This window comes from Panthera pardus, unplaced genomic scaffold, assembly GCF_024362965.1.
Source record: "Panthera pardus isolate Hobbes unplaced genomic scaffold, ASM2436296v1 HiC_scaffold_20, whole genome shotgun sequence".
Classification (NCBI taxonomy): domain Eukaryota; kingdom Metazoa; phylum Chordata; class Mammalia; order Carnivora; family Felidae; genus Panthera; species Panthera pardus.
Genome location: NW_026526766.1, coordinates 6,930,042 through 6,951,741, shown reverse-complemented (window position 1 = coordinate 6,951,741; position 21,700 = coordinate 6,930,042). Strand labels below are relative to the sequence as shown.

The window sequence follows — 21,700 nt, the reverse complement described above, 5'->3', positions numbered from 1 at the left end:
CAGGTCATGATCTCGCGGTCTGTGAGTTCGAGGCCCGCGTCGGGCTCTGTGCTGACAGCTCGGAGCCTGGAGCCTGCTTCAGATTCTGTGTCTCCCTCTCTCTCTGACCCTCCCTCGTTCATGCTCTGTCTCTGTCTCAAAAATAAATAAACATTAAAAAAATTAAAAAAAAAAACAAAAATGAGGAGCACCTCCAAAGGCGTCCTGAGCTGTTCGATTTCTACAGGTGCCCTCCCAATAAAAGCACCGGCCACCCACCCTCCGCTACTTTCTCGTTCAAGCTCAAAACATAAGCACACACAAAGTGTATTAAAAAGTTTCCAGCTTGACAAGGAAATAGGAGCCCCGCACTGGAAACACTTTAATCAACGACTCTGACCTAGGTACAGAAGACTGAGTGAGTACAGGGTTTGGTGTAAAGGGGGTGAGACACTGGTGATTCCACACACATAACAAAAACTTGTTCATTTCTCGAAGGATGTGTCAGTTGACTCGATGAGTGAGTTCTTCGCGATGCTCCTCCAGTTTCCGCTGTGAAGCCGGCAACGTCGTGCACGGCACGTGGTCCTGAGGAAAAAGGCAAAGGATCAGCGCCAAGGAGGAGACGGTGATTTCGCTCAATCCTAATCTAGGCAAGTAGCTCTTCCCGAAGATCCCTTGGTGTCTGAGCCCCTTCTACATTCCCAGTGCAGGGGGAGGCGACGTTAGGGAAACCTGACCGAGCAGCTGTGTGACCTTGGGCAGGTTACCTGACTTCTCTGCGTCACATCAGTTTGAGGATAAGCCCCTGTGACAGGGAGTAAACAGACTCCTGCCCGCCCAGTGTAGACAGGGTGAGGCTGGGAGCTGTACCAACCACTGTCTTAGGACCTGGAGGCCTAATGAGCTGAGACAGACCAAAAATCAGCATTTTAATTAACTTTTGTCCTTTTTTGGTTTCTTTCTTGATTTTTTTTCCATTTTGCTACTCTTTAATTTTTCTTTTTTTAAAAATTTTTTTTAACGTTTATTTATTTTTGAGACAGAGAGAGACAGAGCATGAACGGGGGAGGGGCAGAGAGAGAGGGAGACACAGAATCGGAAGCAGGCTCCAGGCTCTGAGCCGTCAGCCCAGAGCCCGACGCGGGGCACGAACCCACGGACTGCGAGATCGTGACCTGAGCTGAAGTCGGACGCTTAACCGACTGAGCCACCCAGGCGCCCCACTTTAATATTTCTTAATGTCTATTTTTGAGAGAGGAGAGAGGGCACATAGGGGGGAGGCAGAGACAGAGGGAGAGAGAGAACCCCAAGCAGGCTGTCAGCACAGAGCCAGACATGAGGCTCGAGCTCATGAACTGTGAGATCGTGACCTGAGCCGAAATCAAGAGTCAGATGCTTAACCTACTGAGCCACCCAGACGCCCCGCTATTCTTTAATTTCAGAGAGGTTTTTGTGCTACGGTTCTCGTCTGTGTCCGAGGACACGAGGCCTGGGTTCCCTGCCTACCCTCTGGCTGGAAGCATTCCTAGCGGACTGGCCCCTGCTCCAGACCAGCCATGGTGCTGGAACTCAGTGGGCCGGAGCTGGTGCCGTTTGGTCAGTCTCTGTCCCCTTCCTCGGAGGGTTTTCACAAGGAAAACCAACTATAATACATGGCTGTGGGAATGAGGTGCTAAGTGGAGGTTCGTTTGGGAGCAGAGGGCAGCGGGCCTCAGTCTGCCTGAGGGACCAGGCGTCGCAGAGGACAGCCCTGGAAGCTCGCCCTTGAAAGCGGAGTCTCAGTGAGCACCTGCCAGACACACACAGTCAGCTCACACACTTGGTAAGGACCGAAACACAGAGACAACCACCCATTCCAAGAGAACTAGGGGGTGGGGAGTGGTATACGGGATTTTTTTTTTTTTTTTTTTTTTGGTGGCAAAATTCACATAACACAAAATTTTCTGTTCATGGTTTATAAAATTTTAACCATTTTGAAGTATACAAGGGATGATCTGTTTTATAGCAAAAGTGCCAAGTCCCAAATCATCCAGAATAAGGAGAAAGAGATGTATTCCCACCCCCACTACCCGATTCTTCCGCCCGTTCCCTTGTCAGGCAACTGGATTCACTGTTTCTGGGTCAAGAATTGCTGGTCCTTTTGTGGTAAGAGTCGACTGTTTCATTTCCCCCGGTCTTGAGATCACTAGGCACCCAGGAGGGGGACAGCTGGTCAACAGCAAGAGAGCCAAAGTGGCAAAGGCAAGCGACAAGAATTGGAGTCTCCAAGCGGGAGACGGTCCTTGAGAAAATCAAGGTTGGGGACAGGTAGTGGAAGCCCACGGGGTCTTCTGTGGATGCTCCTCTCTGGGACTGTCTTCCTGACCCAGAGGGGGGACTCTAGCCATCCCATTTTAGTGGCCTGATCTTGCTTGTTTGGATCCTCCCTAGATTCACTGAGATATTCAGCATCCTTGTAATAAGTGCCCTGTTTGCTTAAGATGAGCCAAGGTCACCCGTGTTTCTTTGCACGCATGAACACTTTCACGGACACAGCCCTCCAGGACTCCTGCCTCCCCAGGAATGCATGACCCAAACAGTGGGGGGTGATCGGGGAGCGGCATGGAGCACTTCCAGAGAAGGCCTACGAGACTATTCCAAACTAGTGGGTGGGAACTTGTGTTTGGAAGGAAACCTATTTTCTTTCTTTCTTTTTTTAATTTTTTTTAATGTTTATTTATTTTTGACAGAGACAGAGACAGAGCACGAGTGGGGGAGGGGCAGAGAGAGCGGGAGGCACAGAATCTGAAACAGGCTCCGGGCTCCGAGCTGTCAGCACAGAGCCCGACGCGGGGCTCGAACTCACGGACAACGAGATCATGACCTGAGCCAAAGTCGGACGCTCAACTGACTGACCCACCCAGACGCCCATCTTTCTTTTTTTTTAAGTAAACTCATCCCCCAACATGAGGCTCAAACTCATGACCCCGAGATTAAGAGTCACATGCTCTACCGGACTGGGCCAGCCAGATGCCCCAAAGGAAACCCACTTTCTAAGAAGTTACTCATTTTTTTTCTTCCCTTCACTCTCTCCCCTCCCATCGGCATCCACGTATCAGCTGGTTTTGGAACTTGATGCCAACACAACTTGGCATTCAGTAATTATGTGGGCCCGGTTCCCATGGTGGTAATTATGTGGGCCCTGTTCCATATAACTGCCTAATAAACGCCGAGATGACTATTTTGGCAACTGGAGATTCAGTGGCCCAGAATCTATCCTTTAATCTACCAAGCAGAACGTTCGGGGGTAGAAGCTTGGAGAATGGGCTATTACTGAGCTGTCCTCCCCACACCTCGGTGCTAAAGGCAGCGAGTCCTGGCCAGCCCTGGAGGCGGGGGGGCGGGCGTGGGCAAGCAACCTGTGCCCTGAAGCATGAGTGACCCTCAAGCCAGATTTTCTGGAGCCCAACTACTGTGAAAACCTAGCATATCATCTCACACTCCTTTATGGTTTAAAAAGACTCATAATCATTTTGATGTTGCTAGGATGCTAGGGACTACATAATACAGCAACACAGGATCCCCGAGGGAGATGTTCAAGGGCACTGTCCACGGACTTTGCTCAGAGTCCCAAGGGCTCTGCTCTTTCTCCCCAGGGCTCCCCTATCACACAATCTAGGTTTCGGGAGGCCACAGAATGTTCGTATTCCTGGCCACGCCATCCACTGGCCATGTGACCTTGAGCACGGCACCTAACCTCCCTGCGCCTCAGTTTCTCTATGAAATGGGACTAATGACAGAACCTACTTCATAGGATTGTTATGAGAATTAGACATTCACTCATCTTTTTTTTTTAATTTTTTTTTAACCTTTATTTTTGAGACAGAGAGAGACAGAGCATGAACAGGGGAGGGGCAGAGAGACAGCGAGACACAGAATCGGAAGCAGGCTCCAGGCTCTGAGCCATCAGCCCAGAGCCCGACGCGGGGCTCGAACTCATGGACCGCGAGATCGTGACCTGAGCTGAAGTTGGACGCTTAACCGACTGAGCCACCCAGGCGCCCCAACATTCACTCATCTAATGCAACCAAAGTGTTCGGACCAGTTTCTGGCACTCAGGAAGCACTTTGTAAGGAAGAGCTATTCTAATTCTAGGCCCAGGCAGGAGAGGAAAAGAACAGAATTCACTGCATCATATGGCCAACTACTTACCATACACCTGAATCCTAGAGTTGGCCTTATCCCCTCGTTCGACACTCACTCATTAAGGGATACCTACCGAGCACCAACCACAGTGGAAGGTGATCTGATACAAGGATACTTTTCCCAAGAAAAGTGCAGAGAGCTTTGGTCACGAGACCAAAGGATAAATAGAAGTGACCCAAGCAGGGTCTGGAAGCAGTATTCTAGATGGAGGGCAGCACGTGTAAATACCCCACAGCAGGAAAGAGAGCCTAGAGCTCAAAGAGGTACCATTAAATAAGAGGGTGGGAAGGAGGGGAGAGAAAGAGAGACAGAGACAGAGACAGAGACAGAGACAGAGACCGGGCTAGCCGACCACAGACACGCGTGCTGTGGTTCTACCGAGTGGAAGAAGAATGTGGCTCTTAGGTCTCCACCCCGTCTCCTGTCCACCACATTTTCTAGTTATTTCATGTTGACATGAAATTAAGCAAATCAAAATAGGAAACAGCACTTAAGCTGCTCACTTACCTAAGACAGCTGCTTAAAAGTATCTCTGTTCCTGCACTGGGAGTAACTTGGTCTTTCAAGGATATACTTTGTTTCAGAGATAGTATATTCCTGTAACAAAAACAAACCTGGCAATTGCATTACTCATAGTGTCATATAGATCAACGATACCCAGATGTGTGCTTCTGCATGTAAGAGGCCGGGGGGGGGGGGGGGTGCCTAGGTGACTCAGACAGTTAAGCAAATGACTCCCGATCTCAGCTCAGGTCTTGATCTCAGGGTCATGAGTTCAAACCCCCGCACTGGGCATGAAGCCTACTTAAAAACAAACAAACAAAAAGAGGTCTATGACCCATGCATGCCCCATACGTGGGGTTTACTATATATGTAAATACATGCAGATACTTTCTTCTTTTTTCCTTCTTTTTCTTCTCTCTCCTTTCCTCCTTTCCTTTCCTTCTTTTTACATTCTGAAAGGATTCCCTTCCTTAAAAAGACTAGAAATTAACAAAGCAAAGCCAATGACTTTGCAGAGAAGCAGCAAAGTAATTCACAACCCTCTCAATGAAAATCAATGTTTATTTGTTTGTTTGTATTTTTTAATGCTTTCATTTATTTTTGAGAGAGAGAGAGAGAGAGAGAGAGAGAGAGAGAGAATGGGGGAGGGGCAGCTAGAGAGGGAGACACAGAATCCGAAGCAGGCTCCAGGCTCCGAGCTGTCAGCACAGAGCCCGACGCGGGGCTCGAACCCACGAACCGCGAGATCATGACCTGAGCCGGTCAGATGCTTAACCGAGTGAGCCACCCAGGTGCCCCAATGTTCATTTATGAGTGTCATCCTATAAATCTACAATATGCCAGTGTTTATATAACTCAAGATGACTGCTTCAACTACTACGTGGTGTCGTTAAATCCATCCATGGGGGGCACTGTTAACCTCTCATTGGAATTCCTTGGAAATGGCAACAGGTCCCTTAGCTCGTGCTGCACTCCGCAGTAGACAGAGTACTGGGTATATCTAACTACGGGTTAGAAACTGTGCTCCAGACCGGTGAGAGGTCCTCCCTCAGTCCCTGAAAGGACCGTGATCCCTCACGATGTAGGACCTCTGCCCCGTGCGTGCTGAGCTGCAAAGTAGCTGCTACTCATGGGTCAGATGGAAGCTCCTGTGTCTCTTCCTCAGGGAAGCCCACCCTGATTCCCAACCACGTCAATACCCCCCTTTCGTACGCTCTCAGGACCCCACGCACCCTCCTTGGTAAGTGTCACAATTGTACATTTATTTCTACGGTGGCCTGATTAATGTCCATCTCCCCCACGCACACACCCCCCTCGGAGACTGTAAGTCCCAGTTCCCGTGGAACTTCGTCAGCGATTAGGTGTTCCCAGAAGCCCTACCTTGTTTAGGTGTTGCTGAGCTCTGTGGGATGTCAGAAGACCGCACACCCTCTCGTGGATCTTCCTCCAAGTGGACTGAGAATAAAGGTGGAATCTGCTCAGAAAATGAAACAGGCCAGAGTGTTAGGCAGCTGCTGAAAAGGATACTAGAGTACAGAACGCTGTGGGCTGATATTTACAGCTTGATGGCAAGAAAAAGCAGTAACAGGCAACCTGTACACATAGTGTGGTTTCAGTGTCCTTATTTACCCTGATGCATACGACACACACTGACGAATAAAAACCACAGGGTGGAGAATGGCCTGTGTGGGGGTGGGTGCCTGCGAGGGATTCTCTTCTTCTTTGCTGCGCGCTTCAGATAGCTCTCTAAAGAATAAAGCCTGCGTTCACGTTGAAAAATTTAATCCACCAATGTTTAATACGAAACGTAATCCCAATTGTTTTCCACCACAAGGATTTTTTTTTATGTTTATTTATTTATTTTGAGAGAGACGGCATGCATACATGCATGCATGTGAGTGGGGGAGGGACAGAGACAGGGAGAGAGAGAGAGAGAGAGAGAGAGAGAGAGAGAGAGAGAGAGAGAGAGAGAGAGAGAATCCCAAGTAGGCTCCACTGTCAGTGCAGAGCCCAACACGGGGCTCGATCTCAAGAACCACGAGATCATGACCTGAGCCAAAATCAAGAGTCAGACGCTTAACCTGACCGACTGGGCCCAGGAATTTACTGTTTATCTCACCTACTTTAGGCTGAGCAGACCCAAACTTCACCACACACCTTAGGGTGCCTTTCGGTTCCTCACATAGGAGGCACTTTCTCCCTTCCACGCCCGCCAGCACTGCTCGCTAGGGCCTGGAATGCTGCCACTCCCACCCCGATCCCCACTCCGCGCTAACCCCGACTCCCCTTCAGAGCTCAGTCCAATGACTGAGTTCTCAGCAAAGTCCCCCCTGAGCCCCCTCCTGTAGAGGGAGCCGGCTCCCCTCCTACATGCGCTTGGAGTCCATTCAACACCATTCATAGCACTTCACCCAGTGACATTTTGTCATTATTTGGTTAATGTCTGACACTGGGATGGGGGAGGGGGACGCCTGAGTGGCTCGGCCGGCTAAGCATCCGACTTTGGCTCAAGTCATGATCTCACGGTTCGTGGGTTCAAGGCCCACGTCGGGCTCTGCGCTGACAGCTCAGAGCCTGGAGCCTGCTTCAGATTCTGTGTCTCCCTCTCTCTCTGCCCCTCCCCTGCTTGTGCTCACTCCCTCTCTCTCAAAAATAATAGATATTTTTAAAAATCTATGCAAGGATTAAAAAAACACACATTGTTTTCTAAAAATTCCTAAGAAATTTAGCAATACGTTGAAATCCTTCTCTTTAATTAATGTATGATACACACTGGACAGTCCTGGGCAAGCCAGATGGCCTTTCCATGACTGTGTTGTCCTTTGTCACAGTTGATCATAGCCTTATCTACAAACTCATAGTCTAATTAGTTCCAAAGTTCTCCATTTAGAGTGATTTGGGGCACACAGAACTTGCTGATTTGTCAGAGGTAGAGGATAAAAATCTGATCTGCAGCCAGAGCCATCACCCTACAGTCAAATGGCCTAACTCCTGAGAATGAACTTGAAAAAGCTCCCACTGCCTTCCAACAGAGCCTAAACTCCTTAGCTTGGCTTCCACAGGCCCTCAGACCCTCAGCCTTGGCACCCACTATTCCCTCAAGCTGCTCTAACTTCTAGAAGGTGCCAGAGCCCTGTGGCTTCTCACCTCCAATCCCTCCCCTCCATTAACTCCATCAGAATCCAATCCCCTCCCCTCAAGGCCCACCTGGGAAACACCACCTGCTCCATGAAGCATTCCTTCTTCCTGCTTCATACTCTGATAACGTTTGGTCTACACTATTCTCAAAGTCCTGCCTTGTAGAAAGCTCTCGGTACACATGTTTGTTTTTACATCCTCTGCTAAGTTGCAAGTTCTCAGAGATCAGGAGAAACGTCTTCAGTGTTAGCGTTTCCAGAGGCACCTGGGTGGCTCAGTCGGTTAAGTGTCCAACTTCAGCTCAGGTCATGATGTCATCCCTGCATCGGGCTCTGTGCTGACCGCACGGAGCCTGCTTGGGATTCTCTTTCTCTCCCTGTGTGTCTCTCTCCTTTTCTCTCTCTCTCTCAAAAATAAAAAATAAACATTAAAAATAATAATAAAATAAGTCCTAGGGATGTAACGGACAGCATGGCAACTAGAGTTACTACCATATTGCATATTTAAAAGTTGCTGCAAGAATAAACGTCCAGAATTCCCATCACAAGAAAAAAAAATCTGTAACTATGGTGACAGGTGCATACTGGATTTACTGTGGTGAGTATTTTGTAGTCTGTACAGATATCCAATCATGATGTTTGTTGTATACCTGAGACTAATATAATGTCAATTATTCCTTTTTTAAAGCTGTCTTAAAAATATTATCTTCAGGGGGCGCCTGGGTGGCTCGATTGGCTGAGCGTCCTACTTTGGCTCAGGTCATGATCTCACGGCTCGTGGGTTCCAGCCCCGCGTCGGGCTCTGTGCTGACAGCTCGGAGCCTGGAGCCTGCTTCGGATTCTGTGTCTCCCTCTCTCTCTGCCCCTCTCCCACTCGTGCCACATCTCTGTCTCTCAAAAATAAATAAACATTAAAAATCTTAAAAAAAAAAAAATATATATATATATATATAATCTTCACCACTTCCCAGCATTAAGGTGACCACGTGTCATGGTTTGCTGGGAGTAAGGCGTTTCCCAGAATGCAGGACTTTAAGAGCCAAAGTCAGAAGAGTCCCAGGCCAAGTGGATGGCTGGTCATCTTACCAGAGAGTACAATTTGGAAAATACGGGTTCTTCTCTCAATTTTGTCCTGCTTACCAGATAGGTGCAATTGTGTGTGTGGGGAGGGGGGGGCGGTTATTTGTGGCAATCATATAAATAAACCAAGAAAACATGTCTAGAAAAAGAGAGAATACACCTACATGTTAGTAATTCTTGTCTTTGGGTGGCAGAACTATGGATGATTTTTTTTCACCCCTGTTTTTCTGGAATTTCCCAACTTTCTATAGTGGGTGCTTTTCTACTGGTGAAATCAAACTCCTGGGGCGCCTGGGTGGCTCAGTTGGGCGTCCAACTTCGGCTCAGATCATAATCTCACGGTTCGTGGGTTCAAGCCCCACAGATCCCGTGGGCTCTGTGCTGACAGCTCGGAGCCTGGAGCCTGCTTCGGATTTTACATCTCCCTCTCTCTCTGCCCCTCCCCAGCTTGCACTTTGTCTCTCACTCTCTCTCAAAAACAAATAAACATTTTTTAAAAATTATTTAAAAAAAAGAAGAAATAAATCAAACTCTTGAGGGTTTAAACTTACGAAAGATGAAAAAACGGATAGATAAATAGTTCTACGCCAAGTTAGCTGTCCCATTTTCAACAAACATGAGATATGCTTTCCACAGGCAAGAGAAAAGGCTCAATCCTTCCTTCTGGGAAGATTTGAAAAGAAATGGTGACTTTTCCTATCACCAGCTGAACACTCGTCAGGAAGCCAACTGGTGAAGCGACCAGGCTTTACTCCCACTAGACCACAACACGCTCTTCAAACGAAGAGACGGGTGCTGGCCGCTGACCTTTCTCGGAGAAGGGGCTGATCCAGAAGAGGGCTAGAAGATCTGGAAGGCTGGTCGGTGGCAAATGAGGCTTCCCGGTGGAAATCGGCGTCCCCTTGGTTACCATAACTGGGCGACGGTTTTCCAAACTTACTTGAATCTAAAGGTGATGGTGATTCTTTCCTTAAAACAATCCGTTCATCTGGCTCTTTGATAACCTGAGTGACAATGCGCATTATTCTTTAGCTGTCATTTTGCTTTGGTCTGCTTAATTAGAGCCGGGGGTGGGTGGGATGAGGAAGGGGGCAAGCTAATTGAGTACCTGCCCCAAGGAGCTCCTGCAGTAAAAGAACGGCAGGAGTAGGCGGTACTAGAAACAACATGCTGAGGAGTCAAGGTCAAGGGAAGGAAAACCAAAATTCTGCACGTTTGGCACATATGAACAAGCCAAAATAAACTCATGCTCCGAACTTTGATTTGAGAGGATAAGGGATTATCGGGTTTGGTAAAGATACAATTTCTTAAATAAAATATTTAAAGGCCGTGGCATCAAAAGCTCAGTGTATCCCATCCCTCTGCCTACATCTATCTTCATGTTGTAACGTACAAGTGTGAGCCTTCACCTTGACAAACCAAATTTCAAGAGTAAGTGGCTTACCACCTCTTGGTGTCATAGAAAGTATTTGATTGGGGAAAAAAAGCAATAAAAATACCAACTGGTAAAGTAGGTATCGGGGCGTTCGACCCTGGTGATTCATTCCACAAATGGAAAGAGCTTGTAGGAGGGGAGCAGAGCGACCAATGCAAGAGGACAGTGGCGCCTGGGCATCTCTTAAACTCTAGAGCATCTACAGCGATTCCACAAGCAGCACTTGCTAGAAATATCCTTTCCACCCCTCGTTGGGGAACGCACAATAACCGACATTAGAAGCTGGAAATAAATCATTTACAAACGCTACTTCTACAATTACCTTTATGTTAGCAGCAAAGCTGTCAAAAGAAGAAGCTAGAAGAGAGAGGAACAGGTGTTTCAGTGATTCATTTTTACCGGTAACCCCTAAAACTGCTGTTAGGTCTCCTCCGCAGCAGCACAAAACTATGACACGTGAATGAATTATTAAAGAATCTAAGCGCTCCCTTGTAAATTACACTGTCAACTTTTATGCCTCCCTTGAGTCACAGTAATCCTATCTCTGAGTTTTTCCGTCCTTTGGAGGTCCGGTGAAGTTGTATTATTAATGACAGTACACAGGGACGTGGAAAGGGCACAGGAGGGTCTACAGTGAAGCAGTAAATTCAGTAACCCTCACGCAGCCTGGAAAACAAAACTCATATTCGCCCAATTGCCCAGAGCCTGAAAGAAAACCGTGTGACTCTCATATAAAATTCATATACTCTGCGTCTGCCATTCCCTTCACGTTTGGTTTACGTGGAGATCCTATTTATGCACAAGTCTCCAGCATCCTTGTCCAAGGTGGACACGACTGTTAAATGGAGACAATGAATAGACAAGAGCTTGGGAAAACACAATGCAGCGAAGTGTAAATCATCAGGATTACCCTAAACAATCATGAGTAAGTAAGTAGACCGCATGCCAGAGCCTCGTAAGGATGACTGGGAAGTGAAGTAATAAACACCCACAGGCAAATTCAAGACTAAACTGGATTCTTCCAAAGTCAGAAAAAAAAAAGCTTTTGGAATGAGTATTTGCGGGGCTAGGCCAAAGACACCGTGACTTCCCCCTCTGCGCGTGGGGCTTAGGCAGTGACAAGGGCTTTTTATGGACTGCTGATGTCCCTCTGTCACTGACAGTAAGAAGGAAGATACGAAACGGGCTTTTTAAAGACTGGTAATCGCCACCACTTCCCGGCATGCAGGTGTGTGTGACTACCTTGTCCCAGAAGTTCCCTTGTCCCCAACTCCTAGCTGAGCCGGGAGCTGGCAATGCTAAGGCCCTTTACGGCTATAGCCACAAATCTGCCCTGTTGATAGAAACCCCTTGCTACTGGCTGGGATCACTGCCTTTCACAAGGGGCCTGCCCTGTTCTCTTGCTTCTCAAAGTGCAGTCCCCGGACCAGCCACGTTGTTATTACTGGGAAGCTCGTAAGAAAAGAAGGCTCCCAGGCCCCACCCCAGCCCTACTGAATCAGAATCTACAGTTGAACAAGAGCCCCAGGTGATTCAAATGCACATTCAAGTTTGAGAAGCCGCTGCTTTATTCTGCCTTAGGCCGGGATGAATGAGCTGACGGTGACCTAAGCAAAGGTCTGGCTTGGGACCCACAGGGAATCCAAGGATCTGAGAGCCCAGAGGTCTGAACGTCTTCTCTAAAGGTAGGTGTGCCCTACGCTCTGTAACTTCTCTGGAACCTCAGTTCTCCACCTGCCAGGATTAAGAAAAGACAGAGAGGCCGAGACCAGTGTGAGGCATGAGAGTCCTGTCGTAACTGAGCCAGCATTAAGCCCAACGTGTCCTCTCCAGGAAAGGACACTTGCCATTGCCTGATCTCATGGTAATAGGGAAGGCAGTGCTGCTTTTATAGGCTACGTGGGTGATTTTCAATCCAAAGGACTTAAATTAAATGTCAGAGGTGATAAAGCACTTTCTGCTTCAAACCCCGTGCTCTGTCCTTGGTCGGCTGCTAACAGTCACCGTGTTCCAGGAACACTGGTTTGAGTTACTATAAGAATCTGTGTAGCCCCTTAAAAGCATAAGCCTTTAAGCCTAAAATAGGGAATGTGCTGTCAGGATTGGCCTCGGTCCAGTTCCACCAGGAGTCAAGAAAATAGGCCAGCACTGCAAGCCTAAGAATTTTTATCAGGTTCAGGAATGGATGCACTTCACTGCCGTGACCTTGGGAGCTGCCACATCATAAGGTACATGCCACCAAGGGATGCATTAACTCAGTGACTCTCAACATAAGGTTCAGGGACCTCCCCAGGGCTCACCAACAACTTCCAGGAGATCTGCAAAGTCAAAACCGTTCTAATAATACCAAGACACGAGTTATCTTTCTCTCATTCTCGCACGAGGGAATTTTCCAGAAGCTACATGATGTGTCATGACATCACCACTCTACGTGGCTAATGGAACGTGTGCTTGTAAAATTCCCGTATATTACAAATTTCTCAGTTTCAATTTCTAATGTGCTAACTATTAAGAGGTATCATCCACTTAAACAAAAGCTCTTTGGGGACCTCAATAGTATTTAAGAATACTTAATTCAAAACCCCTTAATGCAAAAGGGTCCTGGGGCACCTGCGCAGCTCAGTCCGTTAAGCGTCCAACTTCAGCTCATGATCTCACGTCTCCTGGGTTCGAGCCTCCCATCGGGCTCTGTGCTGACGGCTCGGAGCCTGGAGCCTGCTTCGGATTCTGGGTCTCCCTCTCTCTCCACCTCTACCCCGCTCATGTTCTGTCTCAATCTCTCTCTCTCAAAAATAAGTACACATAAAAAAAATATTTTAAAAGAATGCAGAAGGGTCCTGACAGTTGCACGTGAGACTCCCTGCCTTAACCTAACTGGTTTAGGTCGAGCTGGCGCTCCTCTTGGCTGACCTGGCCTCTTGTAAAGCAAAGCTTTGATCTCCACCAATCCCCTCCCAGACCCCCGGCTCTTTCCCATCTCGAGAAATGGTGAGCCTCCTCTGTTAGCTATGTGGGGTGCCTTTGAGGGTGTCATACCAGGACAAGCTGGCCCCTCTTCTGGCCCAGCCACCTCGTGATGGTGCTACTCAGAGCATTCTCCTTCAACAGCGAGGGGGACCAGGAAGGGGACAGCTCTCCCTGGCCTCCGCTCCGTGGGAACGCCTTCCCTGCAAGCTCCACAGCTGGACGGCACTTGACAATTAGGCCAAAGAGTTTCCCCCCAAAAACGTGGGATGATTCAGAATGAAAGAAGATTTAGGGAGCACCTGGGTGGCTCGGTCAGTTGAGCATCTGACTCTTGGTTTCGGCTCAGGTCACGATTTCCTGGTTCGTGGGTCCGAGCCCCGCATCGGGTTCTGTGCTGACAGTGCTGAACCTGCTTGGGATTCTCTCTCTCTCTCTCTCTCTCTCTCTCTCTGCCCATCCATCCCCCCCCCCCAACTCGTGCTGTCTCTCTCAAAATAAATAAATAAACATTAAAAAAAAAAAAAGAATGAAGGAAGATTCAGAAGGAGGATGGGGAATCTGTAGGAGGAGCCCAGTAATTCCACTGGGGAATCTGTAGGAATAACAAGAAACTCCAGTACCTCTTCTCCCTGGAAAAGGTAAGTTTGAAAACTTAGGTTTTGTCCTAGACTTCCGGGGCTGAAGCTCTGAAATACTGTCACCAAAAGGCTTCGCACTGTCCACCTGAAAGAAAGGAAAGAAATAAGATTTGAACCCACCATAGCTCATGTTACCCTCTCCTCATTACCTGTAGTGCCTTTCTCCCATTCAACTGCGGGCCACGCAAGTAAAAAGGGAAGGCTGGGCAGGGGGGTGCCTGGGTGGCTCAGTCGGTTAAGCGTCCGACTTTGGCTCAGGTCACGATCTCGCGGTCCGTGAGTTCGAGCCCTGCGTCGGGGTCTGTGCTGACAGCTCGGAGCCTAGAGCCTGCTTCAGATTCTGTGTCTCCCTCTCTCTCTGCCCCTCCCCTGCTCGCGCTCTGTCTCTCCCTCTCTCTCAAAAATAAACATACATTAAAAAAATTTTTTAAATAATTAAAAAAAAAGAAGAAAAGGTTGGGAACAAATAGAATCATATCTCCATGTGTGTTAAATGTTATCCCAACAAAGGAAGCTGTGTGTCCTTACCTTCGCTGAGGCTTAAACAGGAAGGTATGAGCTAACTCTTAGCATAAAGTTGGACACAAATTATATTCTAACCACAGGTTCGGGATCAAGCCCAGAAACGAGTAAGTGAAGTTTATTTCTAACTCTTTCAAAACAGGACAGTTTCATGTTCCTAAACAGGACGCAGTGCTGGCCTAGGTAGGGTCCTCCCTGAAATCAGGGGATTATCACAAGGTGACATTTCAGCCTTCCCCATTCCCTTCCAATCTGAGTGCCTGTATCCTTAAAAAAAAAAAAAAAAAAAAAAAAAAGAATAGTGGCAGCTGCGTGATTTTAATTAAGGTGACCTTATTATCCTGACTGGGCAACATAATCTGTAAACAGGTCCAAACACTTGAAATAGGGAACTAACTACTTCAGAATACTTATGGCATAGAGTCGCTAAATTATTTTTATCTTGTTCATTTCTGCCATTTTTTTTTTTAATTTCAAGAAGGCAGGTTATAATGTTACTCTTCATTCTACTTTCAGAATTTTGTTGATTAGAATTTACTGTCTTCACGACATTAAGTCCTCTAAATTTTAATGCTTCTGCTTGAAGAAACGTCACATGCCATCAGGAAATCTGGCTCCATAAGAGTACGTATAAAGCATTTAGAAAAGAGCTTGGTACATAGCAGAGGCTGTACAAGAATTTGTTAAATAAAATAAACACCAAGCAGGTTTTATTCCCTACGAAATCTATCAAGATATTAAGATTATGTACCCCAAAGGGCCTCGACTACAGTTGTATTTCACAAAAATGAAATGCAATGAAGCAGAGTGTCCAATAAACTCAGTTCAACAATATTTAAAGATTGGTCGCTAGGTTTTTACCATTTTGCCTAGGTTACCATGAGGTAACCCCAGCGGCTCTACGGTCTCTGGCCAAATAACATCTCTGTTAAACCTATAAACCCACTCTGCACACAGTCACCTCAATCAATAGCACCCTGACTTCGGGGTTGAAAATGCTTCGTATCTTTTTTTTTTTTTTTTTTTTTTGAGAGAGAGAGAGCACACTCGAGCAGGGGAGTGGGGCAGAGGGGGAGAGAGAGACAGAGAGAATCCCAAGCAGGCTTGACATAAGGCTCAATCCCACATCCCTGGGATCATGACATGAGCCAAAATCAAGATTCAGAAGCTCAACCAACTGAGCCACCCAGGTGCCCTTTCTTATATCTCATGCACAAACATCACCACCAGTGACTTCTTTAAGCCAAGTTATCAATTTGACAGTAATATCCACAGTTGACTACTGGGAGTTATAAGGACTCCTGGAGAATAAATCATTAACTAGAATGTGGAATAAAGAATATGAACTAATATAGGAAATGCTTTTAATGTAATAGTAACCATATATATTGAGAAACCAATCTATATATACAGTATAATTATAAGTTTGTGGAAAAAATAAAGCCTTATGAATATTTAAAAAGTGAAAGAAAATCCATTAAAGAAAATGTTTATTTATATTACATTGGTGAGCCTATAGGTAATCTTTTTTCAATTTCTCTATATTTTCCATTACTTAAAAAAAAATTTTTTTTTAATGTTTATTTTTGAGAGAAAGAATCCAGAGCAGGCTACAAGCTCCGAGCTGTCAGCACAGAGCCCGATGTGGGGCTCGAACCCATGAATCATGAGATCATGACCTGAGCCGAAGTCGGACACTCAACCGACTGAGCCACCCAGGCACCCCTCTGTTACTTTTATAGTAGTCAAAAAAAATGTAAGGAGGCGATGTGGGCTGCTGCGATTAAATTTCCCCGTTACTTCCTGAGGGCTAAACCTAAGGAAGCTTTAATTAAGGGCCTTGAGTATGGCACGTCATTGCTTCTAACTCAGACATAGTTTTTCCTGCTCTTTAAAGTAAAAACAACCATGGGGCGCCTGGGTGGCTCGGTCAGTTAGGCATCCAACTTCGGCTCAGGTCATGATCTCACGGTCCGTGAGTTCGAGCCCCACGTCGGGCTCTGTGCTGACCGCTCAGAGCCTGGAGCCTGTTTCAGATTCTGTGTCTCCCTCTCTCTCTGCTCCTCCCCTGTTCATGCTCTGTCTCTCTCTCTCTCTGTCAAAAATAAATAAACATTAAAAAAATTTTTTTTTTAAATAAAAATAAAGTAAAAACAACCTCATTTAAAAACTCAAGCCGTTTTCTTTAAAACTGATGAAGCTTCAGTTTGCGATGGGGACAGAGCACATGTCAGCCTTCGTTATGCATCTCCCACCCCTGTCAGTTGGCTGATTCTTCTGGGTAATGGCAGGTTGTCACATGCAGACATCACCCTCTATTAATAATTTCCAAAAATTAAAAATAGGGATGACTGACATTCAGTGAGCAAGTCCTGTGCACGAGACAGCTTCGTATGGCTTTCCTGACAATGACTCCAGGAAGTGAACATCATTTAATCATAGTTACTATTCAGCTTGAATTCCCTCTTTATTTTAATATTGCCCATTCGTCTTCATGGCCTGACCTTCCCGTATTCTGCCCTCATTCGCACCTTCACCCTTCCAAACTCTGAAAAATAATTTTAGGCTCACGTGTCTAACTACAAATGGAGGTTTGCTTTCCCCAGAGATTCTGAAATTATTTCCAAGGCTCGGTGGAGTGGGCTGGTCCTGAACGAAGCACCTGGGGGAGCAGGGCGAGGGGGCCCAGGATTGCGTGCTTTCGACCTTACTGTCCTTTGGCCTCATCCTCACGTTATTTAAGGGGGATCTGGGCCCATCTGATATAGATAAAGGCCTTCTTGACTTCTCTCTTTCTTCCTGAAACCAAAAAGAAACGTTTTCAAAAATGAAAATGGAGAAAAAAGAAAATTCAATCAGAATATAACCGTGTTTAATCGAACTCTGTAGAAGAGTGAACACCTCAGATTTGCAAACCATGAACTTAGAAAGGGTGTTCTCTCTAGCTTTTCTTCAGTTCAGCTTAACATCACTAGTATTTATAACTCGCTAGGGTAATATCTTTCCACCAGTAACAGCGACATTTATTTGTATTAGGAGAAAGCTGGGGGGCACCTGGGTGGCTCAGTCGGCTGAGCGTTTGACTGTCGATTTTGGCTCCGGTCATGATCTTGCGGTTTGTGGGTTCGAGCCCCGAGGTCGGGCTCTGTGCCAACAGCACGGGGCCTGCTTGGGACGCTCTCTCTCTCTCTGCGCTGCCCCGCCCCCCACTCTCAAAATAAATAAATGAACAACTTCTTTAAAAAAGAAGATAGGTGATTGACAGAGACAGAGATAAAGAGAGAGAAATGGAACCTGGCACACACCCCACCCCGGCAATTTCATGTCAAGGAATCCGTTATAAGGAAATAACTGCGGCAATGTGTATAGTTACAAACATTCTCATAACCGTTCCAAACCTGGGAAGTCAGCTATACCGGTGAGTAAGCAATTTCCTCTCTGCTGGGAACCCCCCTCGCTCCAAGGCTCAGCCGGGCGATGCTGGGGCAAACCGGCCGCTTGTCGAGCCGCTCGGGCAGGCCCCACCGCTGGAGGGCGCTGGGGAGCGGCTGCAAGCCGGGAAGGGAGGCCAGGCCCGGCTCCCAGGGCTGCCATCTACGGCCATCAATGCCATCCCAGCAACTGCTCTTCACCTTCCGAGTGACAGAGGTACCGGGTTTATAGTGTTCCTCCCATAACCGCAGAGCTAGCCTCCTGTGCCCCACTCACACCTTCCAGCACCAGCTGGCCAGAGGGCCCCGCTCAGAACTCTGGGACTTGCCCCACAGGACCCTTCCTCCAAGCTCCCGGGTCAGCAGCGGTGAGCAGTGTCAGTCCCGTGTCCCTTTTACCTTAAGTCCTTCAACCCGTTTGGCTTTACTTTAAAACATTAAATCTTTTGGGGCGGCTGGGCGTGTCAGTGGGTGGAGCGTCTGACTCTCGATGTCGGCTCTGATCTTGATCTCACGGTTCAGCAGTTCAAGCCCCAGGTTGGGCCCTTTGCCGAAAGCGTGGAGCCTGCTTGGGATTCTCTCTCTCCCTCTGCCCCGCCCCCGCCCACACAGGTGCATGTGCTCTCTCTCGTGCGCGCTCTCTCTCAAAATATAAATAAACTTCAAAAAAATACAAGATCAAATCTGTTTACTAAAATAACATGTGCGGTCTGTTTTCCTGACTGAACTCTGACTACTGTATCAGTGAAGTGCCCAACACCAGGAAAATGACCAAATTATGGTGCTTCCATATGGTGGACTGCAATGAAGCCGCGAAAATCTGCCTGGTGTAAGAATACTTAAGGACGTGAGAAACATGCCCAGGGTATGTTAGGTGAAGAGGGAAAGGTGCAAAGTGATATGCAATCTTTTAACGTTAAAATTATGTGTGTGTGGGTGTGGGTATGTGTATACAGAAGAACATGCTCAAAAAAAAATGAGTCACGCTCATCTCTAGCTAATAAGAATGACAGGCAATTTTTATTTTGTCCTTTTTGCTTATCTGTATTTTCTAATTTTCTAAAATGAATACTTTTGCCATAAGAAAAAACAATAAATCTGTTACTTTAAAAAGTTAACACTTGGGGCCCCTGGGTGGCTCAGTTGGTTAAGCGGCCGATTTCGGCTCAGGTCACGACCTCGTGGTCTGTGAGTTCGAGCCCCGCGTCGGGCTCTGGGCTGACAGCTTGGAGCCTGGAGGCTGCTTCGGATTCTGTGTCTCCCTCTCTCTGCCCTTCCCCTGCTCGTGCTCTGTCTCTCTCTCTCTCTCAAAAATAAACATTAAAAAAATTTAAAAAATAAAAATAAAAAGTTAACACTTAAAGGAAGACCTATATTAGGAGATCAAAGCAAGATTAATACGATGGAGTGGAAAAGAAAGATAAACTGAAAAATCACCATGCACCCATATCAGCCTGGAAAAAATAGCAGGTAAGTAAGGAAATACTGGGGCGCCTGGGTGACTCAGTTGGTAAAGTATCTGACTCTTGATTTCGGCTCAGGCCATGATCTCATGGTTCGTGAGTTCAAGCCCCGCATGGGGCTTTGCGCTGACAGCACAGAGCTGGCTTGGGATTCTCTCTCTCTCCCTTTCTGCCCCCTTCCTCTTTCAAAATAAACAAATGCTTTTTTTTTTAAATAAGGAAAACCTAAAAAGCAGCTAATGCCTTCCTTAAAATTAATCATTGGCCTCCCATTATATGAGTTATGATGCCCACAGGAGTGATGGATTTGCACAGATTAGTGGCCCTTTTCATTCAGTACCCCCTCAACCCACAGCCTACATTTTCAAGGATTTTCCAGGACACCAGGCAAGATCTGGGATGACAAGCAAAGCACCTGAAGAAGCTTTACCAATTACATTCACCCATGCTCCATATTGTTCTAGAAAGGATTTTAATGGTTAAAAATTATAAGCCACAAGGTAAAAGAAACACCAAAAGTACTCAGGATGACGGGAAATCGGGGCTGAACAAGAACACCCGAGACCCTTCCCGATCACCAAAGACGGCCCCAAATACAACTCAGAGCAGCAGCCTCAGCCAAGAGGGAAGGAACACTCATATTCACAAGCTCAAGAGCAAAAGCCATGAAACAATAGCAAATAAGCTAACCAGCCTACTTATGTCAAACTTGTGACTTTGGCTTTTGTATCGCTTTTCTGTCCGCTCCACCACAGACCAGAAGGAACCCATGTCAGACACAGTCTAATGGGGCAGGCTGAACAGTCTGAACACAGAAACTCAAACCCAGCCAGGAGTCTCCAGGTTTCTACTCATCCAGTTGCATCTAAACTTAGTAACTGAGTTTGAGCTGAGAAAATTCTGCGGAGAAAATTCCTGACAGATCTACCACTGGCTTCTTGATTATACTTACAAGAAACCTGTTTCTATGCAGGAACACGCGTTCTCTGATGGCTGTCCGTGTGGAAAATTCTATTTTGGGAGCAATGCCCTAAAAATGAAATAGCATAAAGGAAGCAAATAAGTTACTGGAAACAGATTCTTCGCCCATCCCATTCTAACTTGAAAGCCTGTAAGAACCTAATTACTCTTTTGTGTGGTTGGCATAACCCACACATATCGCTTAAAATATATACATATGGGGCACCTGGGTGGCTCAGTTGGTTAAACATACGATCTCAGCTCAGGTCATGATCTCACGGTCCGTGAGTTCGAGCCCCGTGTCGGGCTCTGTGCTGACAGCCCGGAGCCTGGAGCCTGCTTCGGATTCTGTGTCTCCCTCTCTCTCTGCCCCTCCCCCTGCTCGCACTCTGTCTCTGTCTCTCTCAAAAATAAACATACATTAAAAAATTAAAACACTGAACCACAGAATTGAGTGAGATTATTTAGGATTATCTAGGCTAGATAGAGGTTCTCCTTCCTTGCCTACTTGCTTTGAAAAACGTGCTTCGTATCTTATACCAAATATTTATGCTCATTAGATCTATTTCCAAACTTCCCATTTCGTGTCATTGACACTTTTCTGGGGATCGGTGCCATACTGAATAATACACAGCCACACACACACTCAGTAATAACAAGGAACAAAGTGCTGGCGCACACAATCACACGGGTGACTGTCCAAGGCATTTTTCTAAGTGAAAGGAGCCAACCTCAAAAGGGTGCAGACCATATAATTCCCTTTACGTGACCTTCTGAAAAAGACAGAACTACAGTGATGGAGAGCAGACCAGCGGTGAGGGGTAAGGGAGAGGTTGCACCTATAAAGGGATAAAGGGAGGAGATTTGGGGGTTGATGGGAGAGCTCCACATCCTGATCACGGTGGTGGTTTCACAAATCTATACATGTGTTAACATTCGTGTAACCGTGTTATCAGAAAAATCAATTTACCGCACGGTCATTTAAAAAATACAATTATCGGGGTGCCTGGGTGGCTCAGTCGGTTAAGCACCAACTTCGGCTCAGGTCACGATCTCGCGGTCTGTGAGTTCGAGCCCCGCATCGGGCTCTGGGCTGATGGCTCAGAGCCTGGAGCCTGCTTCCGGTTCTGTGTCTCCCTCTCTCTCTGCCCCTCCCCGTTCATGCTCTGTCTCTCTCTGTCTCAAAAATAAATAAACGTTAAAAAAACAAAAAATACAATTATCTGGGCACCTGGCTGGCTCAGCCAATGGAGCGTGCGACTTTTGATGTTGGGGTTGCGAGTTTGAGCCCCGTGTCGGGTGTAGGGATTACTTAAAAATAAACGCTTTTAATTGATAAATAAATAAAATAAAAATACCATTATCTTTCTAAAAAAGACTGAGGCTTTAGAGAGAC

The 21,700-nt window shown here is 46.8% G+C and overlaps 1 protein-coding gene across 1 annotated transcript in view; it reads right to left on the bottom strand.

Annotated features, from left to right (window-relative positions):
- Positions 1-337: 337 nt before the first annotated feature.
- The window catches only part of SPATA6L (spermatogenesis associated 6 like), a 47,625-nt gene continuing 26,262 nt past the window's right edge, over positions 338-21,700 (bottom strand). The window contains 9 exon segments of the mRNA XM_019463708.2: positions 338-567; positions 4,675-4,716; positions 4,719-4,764; positions 6,052-6,145; positions 9,696-9,892; positions 10,646-10,680; positions 13,911-14,013; positions 17,022-17,249; positions 20,297-20,374. Of these exon segments, the coding sequence (XP_019319253.2) occupies positions 4,688-4,716; positions 4,719-4,764; positions 6,052-6,145; positions 9,696-9,892; positions 10,646-10,680; positions 13,911-14,013; positions 17,022-17,249; positions 20,297-20,374 (810 nt within the window). The 3' untranslated portion in view covers positions 338-567; positions 4,675-4,687.